The sequence below is a fragment of the Triticum urartu genome, chromosome 4 (assembly GCF_003073215.2).
Source record: "Triticum urartu cultivar G1812 chromosome 4, Tu2.1, whole genome shotgun sequence".
Taxonomy (NCBI): Eukaryota; Viridiplantae; Streptophyta; class Magnoliopsida; order Poales; family Poaceae; genus Triticum; species Triticum urartu.
The window spans coordinates 17,154,575-17,173,351 of record NC_053025.1 but is presented as its reverse complement, the minus strand read 5'-3'; the positions used below and the strand labels follow the sequence as shown (position 1 = coordinate 17,173,351).

At 46.9% G+C, this 18,777-nt stretch overlaps 1 protein-coding gene and 1 non-coding gene across 2 annotated transcripts; both read right to left on the bottom strand.

Annotated features, from left to right (window-relative positions):
- Nucleotides 1-6,450: 6,450 nt before the first annotated feature.
- On the bottom strand, nucleotides 6,451-13,251 carry LOC125554542. The gene is made up of 5 exons (XM_048718067.1): nucleotides 12,836-13,251; nucleotides 12,051-12,683; nucleotides 11,807-11,973; nucleotides 7,162-7,239; nucleotides 6,451-6,942 (listed from the first exon to the last, which is right to left on the bottom strand). The coding sequence occupies exons 1-5, from the start codon at nucleotides 13,227-13,229 to the stop codon at nucleotides 6,451-6,453; spliced, it is 1,764 nt and encodes a 587-aa protein (XP_048574024.1). The 5' UTR covers nucleotides 13,230-13,251.
- LOC125555142 lies at nucleotides 8,125-8,211 on the bottom strand. The gene has a single exon (XR_007304570.1). It is a non-coding gene; the product is annotated as a small nucleolar RNA Z161/Z228 (small nucleolar RNA).
- Nucleotides 13,252-18,777: the final 5,526 nt, after the last annotated feature.

Genomic DNA, 18,777 nt, shown 5'->3' with positions numbered 1-18,777 from the left:
ATTCGGTCACCAACATACATAACTCATAGTACTATATCGTCAATGAACGTTAAGCGTGCGGACCCTACGGGTTCGAGAACTATGTAGACATGACCGAGGCACCTCTCTTGTCAATAACCAATAGCGGGACCTGGATGCCCATATTGGCTCCTACATATTCTACGAAGATCTTTATCGGTCAGACCGCATAACAACATACGTTGTTCCCTTTGTCATCGGTATGTTACTTGCCCGAGATTCGATCGTCGGTATCTCAATACCTAGTTCAATCTCGTTACCGGCAAGTCTCTTTTCTCGTTCCGTAATACATCATCCCGCAACTAACTCATTAGTTGCAATGCTTGCAAGGCTTAGGTGATGTGCATTACCGAGAGGGCCCAGAGATACCTCTCCGACAATCGGAGTGACAAATCATAATCTCGAAATACGCCAACCCAACAAGTACCTTCAGAGACACCTGTAGAGCACCTTTATAATCACCCAGTTACGTTGTGACGTTTGGTAGCACACAAAGTGTTCCTTCGGTAAACGGGAGTTGCATAATCTCATAGTCATAGGAACATGTATAAGTCATGAAGAAAGCAATAGCAGCATACTAAACGATCGGGTGCTAAGCTAACAGAATGGGTCATGTCAATCACATCATTCTCCTAATGATGTGATCCCATTAATCAAATGACAACTCATGTCTATGGCTAGGAAACTTAACCATCTTTGATCAATGAGCTAGTCAAGTAGAGGCATACTAGTGACACTATGTTTGTCTATGTATTCACACATGTATTATGTTTCTGGTTAATACAATTCTAGCATGAATAATAAACATTTATCATGATATAAGGAAATAAATAATAACTTTATTATTGCCTCTAGGGCATATTTCCTTCAGGAGGTACTCTGCGTCTTTGGCTTATAACGTGCACTACTTGACCATCACCCGTTCTGCCATGTACAAGGTTGTTTGGAGATTCTGCCCCCCCCCCCCGAAAGTCAATTTTCTTGCATGGCTTGCCATCCAAGACAGGTTATGGACATCCGTTTGCTTGGCCAAGCGAGGGTGGCCAAACAGTGGTCCGTGCACCCTCTGTAGGCGTGAACAAGGACGGTCGAGCACATTTTCTTCCAATGTAGATACACTTTGAGAGTTTGGGAGATGGTTAGAGTTTGCCTTCAACTCATTGATTTGGATACTTTTGGTTGGGCGACTTACACGAGCATCCATGATTGATGGTGTGAATCGGCTTCCGCCCATAGTGCACACAAGAAAGTGATGCCTTCTATCTTTATGCTCGTTTCAAAAGCAATTTGGGATGAGAGGAACGCACGGGTTTTTCGAGGCCGCTCCGCTCCAACGTTTAGCACTCTCCAACCAATCAAGCACGAGGCGAAGCTATAGATCCTAGCAGGGGCGAAACATTTGGGTCTTCTGATGCCGGGAGAGTAACGGCTTGTATTTTTCTTTTTGGCCTTTGGCCGGTGCCTGGATACCTTGTTAAACCTCCTTCTCATTTAATGAATGGGGCGCATCTGGCAGTAATGACGACCATGCTTAGCTATTTCAATTTTTCTTGCAAACAACAATTTTCAGTTTGCTTAGGTCGCGGACATCTCCTGGACCATCTCATATATTGTCTGTGTACGAAACCTGCTTCTCCTCTTTTTTTTACCAGGAACGTTTCCCTTTTCTGATCAAGAAATTGTTTGGCTTTCAACTCCATGGTACTGTAATAAACTGATGCTGAGGATGCTTCATTTTACATGCAGACATATTTCAGCTGTATTGGGCTTGTATGCTTGCATGCACCAGTTTGATGCGCACTGCATGGATTTGAATAATCCCCATCGGGAAGGGATTAAGTGAATTAACCAAAATGATAGGAATTAGAAGGGATCACGATTGACTAGAGGATTGCCCGGTGGCATATGACTTGTATAAATTGGGTCGATGGCTTAGGCCAACTCCAACGCACGACCCCAAATGGCTCGTCCATGTCCGTTTGGGGGTAAATGGACAAAGCAGGACCTCCAACACGTGACCGTAAATAGACCATCGTTCGTTTTCTGTCTGCTTCCGACCCACTCCTGGCCCAAGATTGAGACGAGTTTGCGGCAGAACGGACAGCACGCGCATGGGCGTGACGCGTGCCCTTGTCCTCTTGGCCCGCCCGTCGGTGGCACAGGCAGCCACTTTCCCTCCCTTTCCTCCAAAACGCTCCCGGGCCTCACCCTCCACTCTCGCGCATCCTCAGCCTTCCCCCTCCCTCCATCCACCATGGCCGATGAGGCGAATCCCGGCAACCCACCACCGGCCGCCCACCCCGTGGCGAAGAAAACGAAGCCTGTGAAGAAGCTTCGGTCGGAGCTCACATCGGCGGAGGCCGCCAAGCTCGATGCCGAATCGGCCAAGAGGAGGAACCGGCAAACTGTCGCGACGGAGAAGAAGGCCGTCGTCGAGTATGCCGCCAAGTGTTCCCTGCGGCGTGCGTTGCAGCACCAGGCCAACCTTGACGACAAGGAGTCCACCGTCTCCAAGGCACACACCCTCCTCATGTTGGGCATTGTTGGGTGCTCATCAAAGATTGCCCCAAGTTCAAGGACCAATACAATGCTCTTAAGAAGAATATAGGAGAGAAGGCGGCCATGGATGATGAGGGAGACGTGCTCAAGAGGCCGAGGGGCAAGACAAGCTCAAAGGCCAACGAGAAGCGTGATGTGTCTTCTATAGCCTTGCAAGGAAATTCGGAGAACATGATGAGCCAAAAGGAAGTGCGGGAGGAGAGCAGGTGCAAAGGGAAGGAGGAGCAAATGAAGATATACCTAGATCTTCAAACGAAGAATCTTGACATGGAGGAGGCCGTGAAGAAGAGGAAGCTCGACATAGAGGAGGCCGCTCAACTCAAGAAGCTAGAGATCGAGGCCACCAATGCCGGCACAAAAGCCAAGGAGATGGCACTAGTGTACTGTGTTTAAAAAAAGCAAGATTCGAGATGAGGAGGCGTTTCCGCTTTGGAGCTTTTTTAATTTTTTTGAGCCGGAATACTCTTTATTCCATTAACCAGAACGGCCAGTCAAATTGCTGGCAATTAACGCATGAACAAAATCTGGAGCCCCATCCGGCCACAAGGCTGAGGATGCATGGCTCATACGTGCACCGTGAGCAGCTAGGGCGTGTTTGGTAGCCTGCATGAGGCCCGGCCTGGCTCGCGCCGGACGAAAACGGGTCGATTGGTTGCCTGCTTTCACTGTTCGGCCCGCATGACACGAACCTTAAAGCACTCCTGGGCCTGGCTCCCTGGGAACGCACGAATCGGCAGTTTCTCCAAGGCCATGCCCGAGCGGTGCACGTGGGCGGCGAAGACTGCACGTGCGCGGCCACGCTCGAGAAGCCACGTTGCTTCCCGAAGCGCCGGCAGTTATTAGCCTCACCGCCCCTCACCGCTCCCTCTCCCCACTCTTCCCCACTCTCCCAACTCTCACCGGCGGCGGCGGATCGGAGCAGAGCAAGAAGACCACCGGACTCCATCACCGGCGAGCGGATCAGCAGTTGGCCCGCGGCAATGGCGGTAAGCACTTCTCTTTGTTCGACATGCAAAACTTTTTCCTGTTTGATCCGGCGATAGATTCGATCCACGGCGGAGGGGAATGGGGAATAGAGGTAGATAAGCATAGGGGTAGTTCATACTAGTTCATACCAGTTCATACGAGTTCATATATGCAAGATCGGAATAGAGGTAGATGCGGATGCAGAAGGGGGATTGGGGGATAGGGGGTACACAACGGACACCGGCTCACCGCGGCGGCCGTCACCGGCGTGCGGAGCGGTGGGTCGAGCTGCTGGCCTTCATCTTCTTCTTCATCGCCGTGCGGGCCGGCGGGTCATCGTCGTCGTCCTCGGCGGAGTCGGGGTCGATCTGCCAGGTACGACGGCCTGGCTCCGGCGCCCTTGCTGGCATCTGCATTGCTTCTTCTTCCTCCTTAGGCTCCCCACCGATGACCGCCGGTGGCGCGATAGCCGTCTCCCAGTACACTGCGGCACGGCTGTCATTAGGAGCCCAGTAGTTCTTGTACTTGCACCACTTCTTCCTCTGTTTACCGTCGTCGGAGACGGCCTGATTCATGGCCCAGCGAATGATGTCAACTGCCATCGCACCCTTCGCTGTGTCAGGAATCAACGTCTTCAGCTCTTCTGCAATGGCCTTCATGAACACTGCATTAGATTCCTTCTGCATGTCAAGCATGGAGCCGAAGTTCGAGCACACCTCCATGGTGTTCTCGAACTTGGTGCGGTCACCAGCCGACCACCCGAGGAAGAAGGCCCTCCAACCAATACCCCAAGGGAAGGGGTTGGCTTTGGAGCTGGAGCTAGAGCTCATGGCGATGGGGAGGAGGAAGGTTGACAGTTAGAGAAGAGAGGGAGTGGGTAAGTAGTGGTGGGCAGGGTGAGTAAATATAGGGGCGATGGAGAGGAGGAGAAGAGTGACAGTCATGCCGTTTTAACTACTTGCTCTTCAATAAGCCATGAAATCTGTGTTGTGCCTGACTCCATGAATTGTGTGTAGATCGAGGAGAGCAATGAGATGGGGCAACAAGGGCAAGCAACCCCTTCACCTAATGCCCGACGAGGTTTTGCTGCCGCCCACCACCGAGGAAGACCCGAAGACACCTGAGGGTGGCGACGATGAGGGCATGGAGGAGCCCCCCTAGCAACAAGCGCCGCAACTACGACCACTACCATCAGGAGTATGGCCCAACTCACTTCTGCAAGGTCATCCTTGCACCGAAGCTTGAGTGCATCCCCATGCCCCTGGACTTCACCAAGCACTTCATCGCGGTGCTGACGGAGTTCAAGCTCAGGAACAACACCGGCTGCTCCTAGAAGGTGACAGTGAAGCTGATGAATGGCAGGGTGACCCTAGATCAGGGTTGGGCCACCTACGCAGCCGTTCATCAGATCAAGATCGGCTACATGGTGAGGTTCAAGCTCCTCACTCCGGACACCCTCAAGGTCACCATCTTCGACGACGATTGCATTGAGGTCGTCAACAAGTGCGGGAAGCACGACGAAGCCTTCGCCGCCAAGGAGTAGAGTCGGGGCCTCCCTAAGTACTATCGAGTCTGCTTTGAACTGTTTATGTTTATGGTTTATGCATAGAACTGTTATGAAGTGTGGTACTGCTTATCAGAAATATGCTCTTAAGTAGTTGATCCTCTTTTTATACTCTGCTCTGCTTATGATGTGTGCTACATGGTTGTGCCGAAGTGTGCTGGTAACATCACCAACTAGCCAAAGAGGTTACCACACACCAGACGTTGCATACAACCAAACACCATGCCTTGGGTTTGTCCACTAACATGCAGGCAACCGAACACCAGTAGTGTGGTTCTGCCCATGCAGGCAACCAAACAACATGCAGATGATGCATTTGAGGCTGCATTTACATAGCCAGACTGAGTTGAGAAGGCTATGCAATGCAGCTACTGTTAGCTACATCAACCAAACACGCTCCTAGAGAATCAGCTACAGTATTATAGCCCCTTGGGCAAAAAACAATCTTAAAAAAGAAAAAAGTTTAAACTAACAAAGATTTTAATCTCTCTGAAGACAATACCGATGGAAGAGCGGTACTGGTCTGTCCCTTTGATTGCATGCATAAGGAAAAGCCAACGGCAGCCGACCCAATTTTCGGCCGGCCACCATGCAACCATTGGATAGGGCGTTCCCCCATTGGCGTCTCTGTCCCGGCCGCCATGTGTGCCCATTCGGCGAGGGAGGACAAGCGTCCCGCCAGCAAGCGCTCCAGCATCGATCGGAGTAGCTGGAGAACTTGCAAGAAACCGGAAATGGTCAGTTGCTTGACAAAGTCCTCCCAGAATCTTCCCAACGGTAAACAAACCATGCAAGTAGACCTCACGTAAAAACATTTTTTTGTGTTCAGTTGCGCTCCTGCACATGCAAGACCTAGCCGCAACTATGCATAATCGGCTACGGTGACACTTATCAGGATTATTAAAGACAAAGCCAAAATCTCGATCAGAATTCACCGAAACAAACAGTATTTTTTTTCTTTTTTTGAAGAGCTACGATACAGGCCAGAACAAACAAAGGTAACACAAACACAAACACTGGAAAATGAACAGGAATGACGTAGAAAGACATCTAACAAAAATAATAAACCAACCGGAAATATATGACAACTCACACAGCCAGAAAAAGAAGCAACACATGTATGACCTGAAGCTGCTTTCAACGAGATTCCACATTTACCAACCAACCATTATGCACTCATTGGAGCAACAAAAAAACTCGCAGATGGGGAGGACTGGATTGCGACATACCCACAGGCTAGGTTATTACATACTCTGTAGTTCTATAATAACAAAATGGCTCCCAGACTTCCACATTGCCCCTTCCCTCTCCTGACCTCCCAGACTTCCACATATGCCATTGCCTCAATCCTCTCGGTGTCCGCGTGGCCACCTCCCTGCGCCCCTGCCCCTGTTGTTCAAGTTCCTCGGCTGGTAGTAACCATCGTCGTTGTTGTAGTACCCGCCGCCACCACCACCACCCCGGCTATTCTGGTACCCGCCGCTGCCACCACCACCCCGGCTGTTCTGGTACCCGCCACCGCCACCACCACCCCGGCTGTTCTGGTACCCGCTGCTGCCACCACCATCCCGACCATTCTGGTATCCGCCACCACAACCCCAGTCATTCTGGTATCCACCACCACCTCCACACCCATTTTCGTATCCGCTGCCCATGCCACAGCCACCACCACCACCTCCACGCCCATTCTCGTATCCACTGCCCATGCCACGGCCGCCACCACCACCACCTCCACGCCCATTCTCGTATTTGCTGCCCATGCCACGGCCGCCTCCATGCCCGCTGCGGCCATTAGGGTAGGCCCCCCTCCAGCCACGATCACCACCTCGCTGGTTCTGACAAGATTGCCGAGGGTGCTGAAACTGTCGCTTTTTTGGCTCGGCATACATCTGATCTTGTTCTTTCACATCAAATTTCTCCTGCTCTGCCTTAGCCACGCGATATTCCACACGAGGGTTCACGAGGGTTTTACCATCGTGAAGTTGGCATGTTAGTATCAGCCAGATATATATTATATACACAAAAAAACACTCCATAGGTCATCCAGTCATTACCACATTTTGCACATCGGCTGCATTAGACTGATGATCATTGTCGATTTCTGTGGCATGTGAGGAATCTTCCTCGTCCTCCTGTCAACAAGTAAACATACCAACAAGATCAATATAAGCTTTAATCATTTCTACTTTCAGAGGTCAACAAACAAAATACTTGACCCCTCAAAATGTCTCCAATTAAAACCGTGTAAATTTTAAATATAAACACTCATCTAATAATTACAAAATGTGTACCATTTTTCAGTCTATCATAGCTCAGCTTCTGGGTGTTAGAACAAACACAAAATGAATAACCAAGCCAACACGACTAAGAAACAGTAGAAGCACTTCACAGTAACCAAAATAATAAATCTAGCAAGATATCTTGTTTTAATCTCATCTGCAGAAAACACTTCGTACATGGTAGTGCTTTAGGTGAACATTCATAGTCATGACTGATCACATATGCTAGTATCAGAAAATTAGTAGTGCTTTTGCTTTCTGGATATAGTGGTTGATTATTTGCATCCAGTGCAATTAAAAAAGGCATCCCTGAAAAGAAAATACTATAGCTGGCAGCTTAGCCTCCTAGCAAAGTGCAACTGCTGTCCTGCTTGAGATATATTTACTTATTATACGACTGACCCTACAGAGGCAAGGAGTCCAATCGAGTAAGTTAAGGGCATTGAGTTTGGAATCAGACTACGGCTAACCAGGAGGAACCATATAGTCCTCTAGGAAATGTGACCCTCTCATCAAGAATAACAATTACATGTACCTACATTTTCTTCTCTATATCAATCTACACCAACTACCAAGACACTAGCATGGGCATGGCTCACAGGGCAACCACCAGCAAATAACGCCAAAAATCTTCAGTGAAGACCGAGGCAAAAGTTTCAGGAGTTCGGGTTATTCTAAAACTTGCATTAACACAATGCTCTCCGGGAAATCAAATCCTTTATGCATAAAAAACTGAAATGCCATCAGCAAAATATGTATGCACCATTACACACTAAGTGTCCAGACGACCGCTGTGAGTTGGATAAGGTCTCTCATCATATGGCACAAAATAAAAACAGTACTTGAATTCCCAGCAACCCAAAACAATGGGAAAACACCACAAAAGTTAAACTATAACCCAAGTTCATGATTGGCTATTTGGAAAATGCAAGACAGCACAATTTATCCAGGAGAACTACATAATTATTAATGCATCATTTCAAATGTGTACCCCACCTCAGTGATTTATCATAGGTATGTACTCCCTCCGTCCGGAAATACTTGTCATCAAAATGGATAAAAAGGGGTGTATCTAGAACTAAAATACATCTAGATACATCCCCTTTTATTCATCTTGATGACAAGTATTTCCGGACGGAGGGAGTATGTAGGTGCATTTTAATAGTACTCTACACCAAAGAACTGTGATATTACCAAAGGTGTAGTAAGGTGATGACAGTGCTGTCTAGCTTTTGTTCCAATAATCATAATACTAAAAGGTGGAGATGGACATTGTACAGTTTCTAAATATAATGTCTGAGGCAACATGCAGTAGGTGATGCTTGGACGATTTACAGTGAATATACCATGATTTTTAGTTTTAAAAGCATAAAGAACTGTACACGTACACACAGGTTTAAATCTAGGGAAATCAATGCAGAAGCGATGCCAGCATAAAATTGTTACTAAAAATATCACAATGTTGTTATAAAGAATGGAGAACTGTGAACGTGAACTCTTAGGTTAGAAATCCCATTTTGCAATTTAGGAAAATGACACTACCTTTAGTGTTAGCACACACAAAAGAGCAACACTATAACTTCTATACATATTTAAATTGCAAGTGATTTTATGATGAGCCCTAGAGGCTGGAGCTTTACCCATGTCATATTAATGCTGAGTAAATAATTACATACTATCTCAACAATCAAGCTTGCGCAACGAACTGCAAAACTGGCAAGAACAATAGGGCTATAGATTCTGCAACTAGCAGCATTGCAATGCGCCTAGGAGATTGCGTCTAAAAATAATAAGAATTCCTCAAATGGAAGTCAAAGAAGATCCCTCGAGACTTAACAAAGATTACGAATGATCTATAGTTATGAAAGAGAATCTGCAACTCAGAAAAGTAATCTAGCAATAATATCGAAGTACACAGCTAGGATGCCAAAGAACATATATTACCAGACCCAAAGAATATACAACTATTAAGTTGTGTTATCAAAGTAATGTTGGTCACAAGTCCTAGACTTGTAATCATAAAGTAGATAAGCAACAAGAAGTAAGAATGACAGATAGGAGTAAAATGGTCCTCAGGTCCCAGGAGCATGTGCTCCTTAAGTGGACGGTAAATAAATAATTCTGAGTGTCTAAAATTCAGGTAAAATTGCACATGCAAATGTTTGAACCATTCAGATTCCAGTAGGTTTTCTTGGAAAAACGAACACTTTTTTGCGCCTGGGCAAAAGAAACAAATCTGGGCTCTAAAATGTAATCTTTAGAGGCACAAAACTTGTACAAAAAAAGAGACCCGGTGCTAGAAGCTCCTACGCCAGGTGGGGCCTGGGCAAGGATTATACGAGGCAAGCCTTACCCCTGCACACTGCAATGCAGAGAGGCCGCCTCCAAACTTGTTTTACACAATGGGTACAAATATTGTCAGAGCGCTAAACTTGGTTTCTCCACTCATGCTGCAGAAATGCCAGCTTTTTCCGTTAAATTTACAAACGTAATAAAATACAAGAGAATTTACATGTGTATCCTTTTCAGAATGTTTTGATATCAGGGATTGGGATTGCTATTCTTTTCAACCAGCATTTTAAGTAATGGCCAACAAAGTAAAAAAGGAACAAATGTACAATAAACAATCATGTTATTGCATGACTGGAATATGATGAATTCTAGCACGTGATATTTATAATCTTTAATACAACAAAAACTCAATTACTATGTTTGCAAATTGCGAAGACCCATCAAAATAGAGACCATCCTGTACCTAGATAGTGGTAGCACTACACATAATATTATACAAAGATCATAGTGCAGGATCGAAAGTATGTCTAGAGGGGGGTGATTAGACTACTTGACCAAATAAAAACTTAACCTTTTCCAAATTTTAGTTCTTGGCAGATTTTAGCTATCTTAGGACAAGTCAAGCAATCATCACACAATTCAAGCAAGCATGCAAAGAGTATATTGGCAGCGGAAAGTAAAGCATGCAACTTGCAAGAATGTAAAGGGAAGGGTTTGGATCTGGTGGAAAGAAGATTTGAGTGGAAAGCAACTTGGGGAAGGCTAGAGATCAAGATTCATATGGTTGGAATGGAATATCTTGGTCTCAACACATGAGTAGGTGGTTCTTTCTCAGAACATATGAGTTGGAATGGTGTATGTGTTCTGATGGCTCTCTCCATGAATGAAGAGGAGGTGGAGGGGTATTTATAGCCTCCACACAAAATCCAACCGTTACACTCAATCTACCAATCTCGGTGGGACCGAATCATCAAACTCGGTCGGACCGAAAAGGTAAACCTAGTGACCGTTAGAGATTTCGGTGGGACTGACATGCAACTCGGTAGGACCGATTCGGTTAGGGTTTGGGCATAACGTAATCTCGGTGAGACCGATTGCACAAACTCGGTGAGACCGAGTTTGGCAATAAGCTAAACAGAGAGTTGGTCAGGTAAACTCGGTGGGACCGATTTGCTCTTTCGGTGAGACCGAAATGTTACAAAAAGGAAACAGAGAGTTTACATTGCAATCTCGGTGGGACCGATTTGCTCTTTCGGTGAGACCGAAAAGTTATGAAAGGGAAACAGAGAGTTTGCAATCCCATCTCGGTGAGACCGAGATCCTTATCGGTAGGACCGAATTGCTAGGGTTTGGCAGTGGCAAATGACAAGTGAAACTCGGTGGCGCCGGATTGAAAGAATCAGTATGACCGAGTTTGGTTTAGGGTTTAGGTCATTTGTGGCTATGGAAAAGTGGTTGAGGATTTTGGAGCATATCACCAAGCACATAAAGCAAGAGGCTCATTAAGCAACACCTCATCCCTCCTTGATAGTATTGGCTTTTCCTAAAGACTCAATGTGATCTTGGATCACTAAAATGTAAAATGAGGAGTCTTGAACTTTTGAGCTTGAGCCAATCCTTTGTCCTTAGCATTTTGAGGGTTCCACTTTCACATCCATGCCATGCCAATCATTGAGCTTCCCTGAAATAATCATCTTGGAATAGCATTAGCTCAATGAGCTATATGTTGTTATCAATTACCAAAACCACCTAGGGATAGTTGCACTTTCACATAGTTTTTAAGTTATTATTTTCAGCATTTTTTCCAGAACACCAATGCACAGGCACTGTCTGTTATATCTAAGCAACGGCGCACAACATCCATATGAAACAGCATAATATACACCCCAAATGGATCGACCTTACAGTTTTCCAATTAAAGCTATAATCCACATTGATCATTACTACTGAATCAGCACAAAAAGCACCAGCAGCAGCAACAATGATGATAATAATAATACTAGGAGCACTGTGCACTATAGCAGATCAATCGTTGACAAAGATCAGAACAAAGTTTCAGGGCAATGATCACTTCACCATGCTAAGCATATACTATTAAATTACTAAAGAGTGCAATTTGCTATTTCACCTTGTGATTTTCAGCAGCTAGGGTCTCCTTGAGTGATGGTGCCTCTGGTGAGTCGGTCATGCTCATCTGTGCCTGCAGACCTTCAGCTCCATGGTTCCCAGCAACTGCAGGTGCTGTGTAGTAGTCTGATGCCATGATCCTGTCTAACTTGGACCTCACCGCAGCATCTACAGCAAAAGGCCACAAATTTCAATCAGCAATCACCTCAAATCAAACCAAATTACAAACCTATATCAACCCTCACATGTAACAGAGGAGCCAGGGTGGATCGGCGCATCAGCACGGGTTAGCCATAGGCAGGCATGATGGGCACAGTCCTGGAGTGCGTCATGGTGGGAGACACCATCTGCGGAAGAAGGGCGAGCCGCGGCAAGGGCCGCCACAACAGACACTGCGTCAAGGTCGTTCTCCACGAGCAGGTCCACGGTATCATCCCATACGTAGCCGTGGGTGATGCAGCTGCTCCGTTCGTTCTTGCACGCAACCATGGTGGTGATGAACTCGTTCGGTGACTTGACATAAAAAAGGGAGCCGAAGTAGATGAGCGCGAGGAGGTCCTGGATGGACAAATCGGAGCCAAAGGATGAGGAACCGGCAGCAGGTGCAGGGACGGTGGAGAGCTCCTTGGTGAGAGCAGTGGAGAGTGGTACGCGGAGGCGCTCAAGCTCGTCAATGAGCGCGGCGATGACGGGCTTGGAGTGCATGAGCTCCTTCTGCTCCTGGTTAAGCATCTTGCCGGCAGCGACGGACTCCTCCATCTGCGCGATGCGATTCTGCTTCTTCCGCAGCACACGGAGACGCTTCGACACCACCGAGAGCACCGGCCCTTCCTTGATTTCAAATATTGTCCCTTTGGTTTCAAATTCTTTAACCAACTCTGCAAAAAAATGCAAAGCATAATGTAAGGCAACAGTAATGTTTTCATCAACAAAAAAGCAACTAATTACATGTGTTATCAGACTACCATATTAACTAGTGCTTTTCCGGTTATTACAATTTTTTGTTAACTCGTTTATTAGGGACGAGTACCTGAAGTCGTGCCAAAAGAGCTAAAAAGAACACACGGTTCATATGTTGGTTCGAACCACGCAGTCTTTTGAGGAGCACACTGCGCACCAGACTCGAGCTTCAAACTTTTGGTGTCCACAGTAAGTACATATGCTGTCGGATGGCACATGCTCTCCTTCGCCATAATGTAAATAACATTGTCATCAAGCAAGCTTAATGTAGGACCAGCACTAGTCAATTTCTTCCAAGTCAAATTGTTTTCCTCATCAAACATCCCAGGCAACAAATTCGGCAAACTTGAGTCGGTGAAAGATATCTCAGACGTATCAATCGTCAAGCCATCACACCAAACATCTGAATAAATTGATCTAGTCCATGTTTTAGCCATCCAGCCATAATCCTTTGCTCGCTTCATGTTGAAGAAAGCATCTTGCACATGAAAATCTAACTCAACACATTTGATCAAATCATTGAATATCGTCACATGACGGTGTGGTCTTGGAGTGAGATTCTCAAACATCAAATGGAACTCAGACGTATCACACGGTTCCGGAACTGGCAACGGAACAAAACGGATGGTAGGCTTTTTATCCAAAACATTGCATAAGAGAATTCCCCACCAAAGATCAATCCAACCTATGATACCCTTTTCTGCATATGCCACGCTCATGGTATTAAGAAGCAATAGCTTATCCCTGGCATTCCTTGTCTCATTATCCTCAGCGATACAAGCGACATGAGAGTGCCAATCATTCGTGTCAGATCGATATATGTGGAGTGTGTAATGTTTGCGAGACTCAAGACTGAAATATTCAACATGTGGGAAAATGACAGCAAAGTCTTCACTGTTATCACTAACAGGCAAGATGGCAGCCATGTTTGGCGAAAAAGAAGACGGTTATGGCCTTGCAAGAAGAAGAAGAAGAAGAGAGGCGAAATCGGGCCCTGCTTTGTAAACAAAATAGTCAATGAACCGCAAGTAACGGTTGACACTGTCCGAGAAGGTGATAGCCAGCAGTACAAAGCCTCCAGTTACACCAAGTATACGAGGCGGTGCTGCCAAGCGATCCCCGGTCTGATCAACGCAGCTGACCAGGGACAGTGAGATGGCTGGAGGGTCAACTGCTTCAAAAGAAACCTCCAAGTGAACCCCTTTGCTATTCTTGGATTTTGCGGTAGTGGAATTTTTCAACTCGCCCACTAAACATTTTTTATCCAAGAGGATTTGGGGGTGGTGGCCACACGGAGAAGGATGGTCTTGCATTGCCATGACAGAAGTGAAAGGGTGCCGATGAAGATATGGATCGTGGAAGGCGGCGAATGGCCTAGCCCTGGGAATTGACGGGAAAGAAGCTCGGGGGTCGATGTCAGGGAATCAGGGTAGATGAGCTCGGACTATGGCTGCTTGGGAGTCAGGGCAGACGGCCGGAGACGGAGCATCGTGGAAAAGGCCAAAGGTGGGAAGTGCCGGGATGGCGGTGGTGGCGGCGGCGGTAGGCAGTCGAGGTGCGCGGCGGCAGGCGGTCGAGGCGCTCGGCGGCAGGCGGTCGCGGTGCGCGGTGACGGCAGGCAGTCGCGGTGCGCGGCAGCGGCGACGGTGGAGCCGAACCCTAGCGAGGCGGCGGCACGAGGGAGACAGATTGAGCGAGGGGAAGAACCAAAGGAGCGAGACAGATCTTTTTGACAGATCGGTCGTAACAGATCCCTTTAGTTGTATTCCGACCTTGGCCTATCAGTTGATAGTCAAGAGTAGGTGTGCATTCGTGTTTATCGGTGCCTTTTATTCTTGTGGTCCGTCAAGCCATTCTATTTCATAATGACTAGGAGAAGCAAACTCCAGTACCTCATCCATATCTAGGATTGGGTCAAAGTAGTTGTATTTCGCATATCAAAATGCCAATCCAGCTTTTGATTCTATTCTATCCTGAAGTATTACCGTATTATGTCAAGAATGTCATGGGAATTGCACACCATCTTATGAATTCTTGACACAGTGATACTTCTCGCCATCATTATTCATTCCTCGGTGTCGTGTTGTCGCAACCGGAATGCCGACAAGTGAATCATGACGTGTGAAATCAATACTCCTAGAAACTCCGTTGCTTGATAGTTAATGGACAATAATTTCATTCTTAGCATGTTGGCTATTGAATCATCATTCTAAGATTGATCGTGCAACCTAGTCCATTTTCCCTGGTGCACTCCTCGATCAATGAGATAGGATTGTGTCAATCCATCACTCTCTTGATCACATCGTCTTGCCCTGAAAAGCAAGATTGTTCTCGAGCTTAGTAACATATCGGTGGTTCGTGATTTTCCGAATATCTTCTCGGAAGTGTTACCAGGTTGTCACCTGACCGCTATGTTGAGTTCGTGATCAAGTTGGTCTCTTGTAGCCACGCTTTTCTCCAAGAATCTGTGTGGGATACCCCTGAGCTAGTTGGTTAAGCCAAACAACAACTTGGAGAGTTGGAAGATAAAAGCTTGTCTGACTTAGCTCATCACTAAGGGATATCCTTGTGTGTGTGTGTGTGTGTTGAAGAAAGATGATATCTTCATCGACTATTCCCCGTGATCAGTTGTTGAACCTATTGTCTTGTCCAAACCTTGATTTGGGTGTGGACTATCATCAAATCAAGTTAGAACCAACGATATTCGTAATGTTGTCTTACTCATAGTTGATTCCTCGAGCATGCACCATTACATCTTTTGGTCTGACCAATACTATCACATTGTTCACATAATGGTGGAAGTCCAGTGATATGGAAATTCTGATGAGTTGCTGTTGAGCCCATCAGCAGCATTTATTCTCCCCCATGATTCATGTTGAACATCAACCTACTGTTGAAAACTTTGTAAGCAATTCGTGTTTCGTTCATGAGGTATATGTTTGGATGAAAGAAGTGAATTCCTCTAGTTCATGTGCATTTGAAGCAAGTTGCCGCCGTGAATTCGAGTAAGTTTGTTTCTACTTCCTCTGGAATCATCCCAAGTCAGTCATGCATGTGCTAAGTATTCTATGGTATGATAGACCGATCATCTTCATTCCATATGTATTCCCTAGCACACCAAGCCACTAATTGATTTGTTCGAGAAAAAGGAGTTGCTGTGCGAATACTAGTTCATGCACAAGATTCAATATCCTCGATGGTGGTTCCCAACCAGAACTCGATAGTGTTTTATTATAAGACTACAATGTGGCCATTATTGTCGTGGACAACATGCTCACATGTATGTAGCAGAACTAGCTCATGTTTTGGAGCTTGCCATCGTAGTTCATTTCCCGAGAATCTCGCAACGTCATCTTGTCGATTTGTGTTGCAAACTTTCTTCTCCAGACATGTTGTCTGAATTATTCCGTTACCAACCAGATCTGAATCTCAGGCAGATATGATGGTTTGGTCATTCCCAGTATTTGCATTTTGTTCCCAGCTTGCACCGTCTTTGTGCCTTTTCACTATGGGCTGCCTTCTTAGTAATTTTTGTTCAGGATCATCCTCAAAAGTGGTCCTACCATGGGTCCCATCCATTTCCGATGATAAGCAAAATCATCCATTGCGTTGTCTTCAACAAGGTAGTCCACATCATCCATCCTAGTCCGAGTATGCCATTTCTTCAAGCTCATTCAAATGATCAATTGTAGATTGCCTTAGGATGATATAAAGAGTTTCAATGATCTCTGAATCAAAAGTAATTCTTTTTGCCACATAAGGGAATAGTTCTTTGAGTCACCTTCCCTGAGGTGCCCCGTTATGGATTCATGGCAATTTTCTCGCCACTTTGAAACCCTCGTCAAATTGTTTCTTCTGTCGCTCCTGATGCAAGTTTTGTCTCTCAGCTCCAGAGATGTTTCTATGTCTCATTCCGTGAGTTGATCTTGTGATCATCAAGATGATCCTAAGTTGCTCGAACCTCAAGAAGATCGATTCCTCCAAGATCCTCCCTTTCTTCTCGTTGTCATGTTGGATGTAGTTCTCAAAGCAAGATGTCGAGATCAAGGCGATGCAATGGATCCACATCCTCGAGAAAGACATCTGGATCGTGAAGATTGTATTAGCTTGTGTCCCTTTGTCTTCTTACCTCACGACTTGAATCTCGGGACGAGATTCTTGTTTAGTGGGGGTGAGTTGTCACATCCCTAGTTCTATTAATGCCTAGTGCTAGCATCTGGAGTTGCATCATGTTTAAATTTCAGTTAAACCTGAAATGGGGATTGCCTAAACCCTAGCATTAAAGGAATTCACTAGGTTCAACCAAAATATTCCCCGTAAATACAAATGGCTTTCAAAAATGTTCATCATTCTTGGAAAATGCTGGAAACAGTAACCAGAGGTGATGCACATTTTTCCATGACATATTTGGGCTCTGGATTAAATCATACTCTATTTGCATTTGGGCATTTAAATGCTATTAAATATTTTAAATGCTCAAATAATCATAAACTATAATGTTTACTGTAGGATATATTCCCAACAGTGATCATGAGTAGTTTCATGATTTTTGGAAGTGTCTAAGTATTTTTAATAAAGCCCTAAAGATTACAGGAAAATAGAAAACTGAAACAACAAAGAGAGAGAGAGAGAAAGGAACTTAGCTAGGCTTACCCCACCCGTGCAGCCACCTGGCGGCCCAAGTGGTCGGCCCAGCCCACCTGGCCACCTCCCCTGCCAGTTGTCTTCCTCCTCTCGCCAGAAGGCAGAGGGGAAGCAACGCACAGCGCTCGCGTGTGCGGGCACGCAGCTGCCTGCCTGGCCCTCCCTGGCCAGCGCGACGCTGGGATCGTCTCCTCGTGGCCTCCGGAACCCACCGACCCCTCGCTCACTCTTTCCCCTTCGCCCCCTCGCTCTCTTCATGCCATGGCCGACGCACACCCGAGCTTGTCGCCACCGTAGTCGCGCCCACAGCCGCCCTCGAGCCTCTCCGACCTATCCTCGAGCTCCGCCACTTCTGCCTCGTCCTCTCCACCAAGCTACGCGATGCCGGACGCCCCCGAACGCCCTCACCGCCATCTTCTTCCACCTCGGTCGCCGAAGATCCCTCTCGGTGTCCCGCTCAGCCTCGACTCTCCCCGGCCTCGCCGACGCCTCTGCTGGATTCGCCGTGAGCTCCTTTTCCTTTCCCCTCTCTCCCCGTGCTCGTCCGCGCCCTCTAAACCACCGCAGCCGCCGTTTCGACCGAAGCCGAAGCTCGTCGCCGCCGGCCATGATGTCACCGTCGTTTTAGCCATCATAGCCCGCGCCTGAGCGCGTCAACGCGCTCGATGCCTTCCCAGGAGCACGCCGCTCCCACCAGCTCCTCCTCCTGTGCACCACAACGCCAAACCCGCAGGTGCCCGAACGCCGGCTGCCTCCACGAGCTCGACTCCGGCGAGCTCGTTCCACCCCGCGCCTCCCGCGTGCCTCCCCTGGATGCGCGCGAGCAAGGGCAACCCTCTGGTGCCCTTGGCTTGGCCCAAAACCGCCCGTAGCGCCACTCCGACGATCTTCCGCCATGGTTTTGGTCGCCGCCGGCAGAATTCCGGCGAAGCCGACGTGGCGCTGTCATTAGCCACTGATGACGCCCTAACTAACCCACCTAGCTCACTAACACCTGGGCCCCACGCCCTAAATAATCTAGGTTTTATTTCTGTTTAGATTAGTTTATAATCACGCGGGACCCACCAGTTAGAGTTGACCGTGCTGACGTGGCTGTTGACCTGACCCCACATGTCTGTGACCCAGACAGCTCTGTGTCACTGACCAGTGGACCCCACTGGTCAGGTTTGACCTGGACCGGGCGTGTTGACCTGCTGATGTCACACTGATGTCATGCCGACGCAATAAGCTATTTTCGGGATTTAATTTAATTCAGCAAATTCCAGAAAATACCCAAAACTTCTAAAAATCATATAAAATCAACTGTAGCTCAGAATGAAATATTTTATATATGAAAAATGATCAGAAAAATGCAATCTATCCATCTGC

Coding starts and splice junctions, on each gene's coding strand:
- LOC125554542 (XM_048718067.1), bottom strand. CDS start 13,229: ATGAAGCGAGCAAAGGATTATGGCTGGATGGCTAAAACATGGACTAGA. Junction 12,684..12,835: donor CTCTTTTGGCACGACTTCAG/GTACTCGTCCCT, acceptor ATTTTTTTGCAG/AGTTGGTTAAAGAATTTGAA. Junction 11,974..12,050: donor CCCTGGCTCCTCTGTTACAT/GTGAGGGTTGAT, acceptor CTTTTGCTGTAG/ATGCTGCGGTGAGGTCCAAG.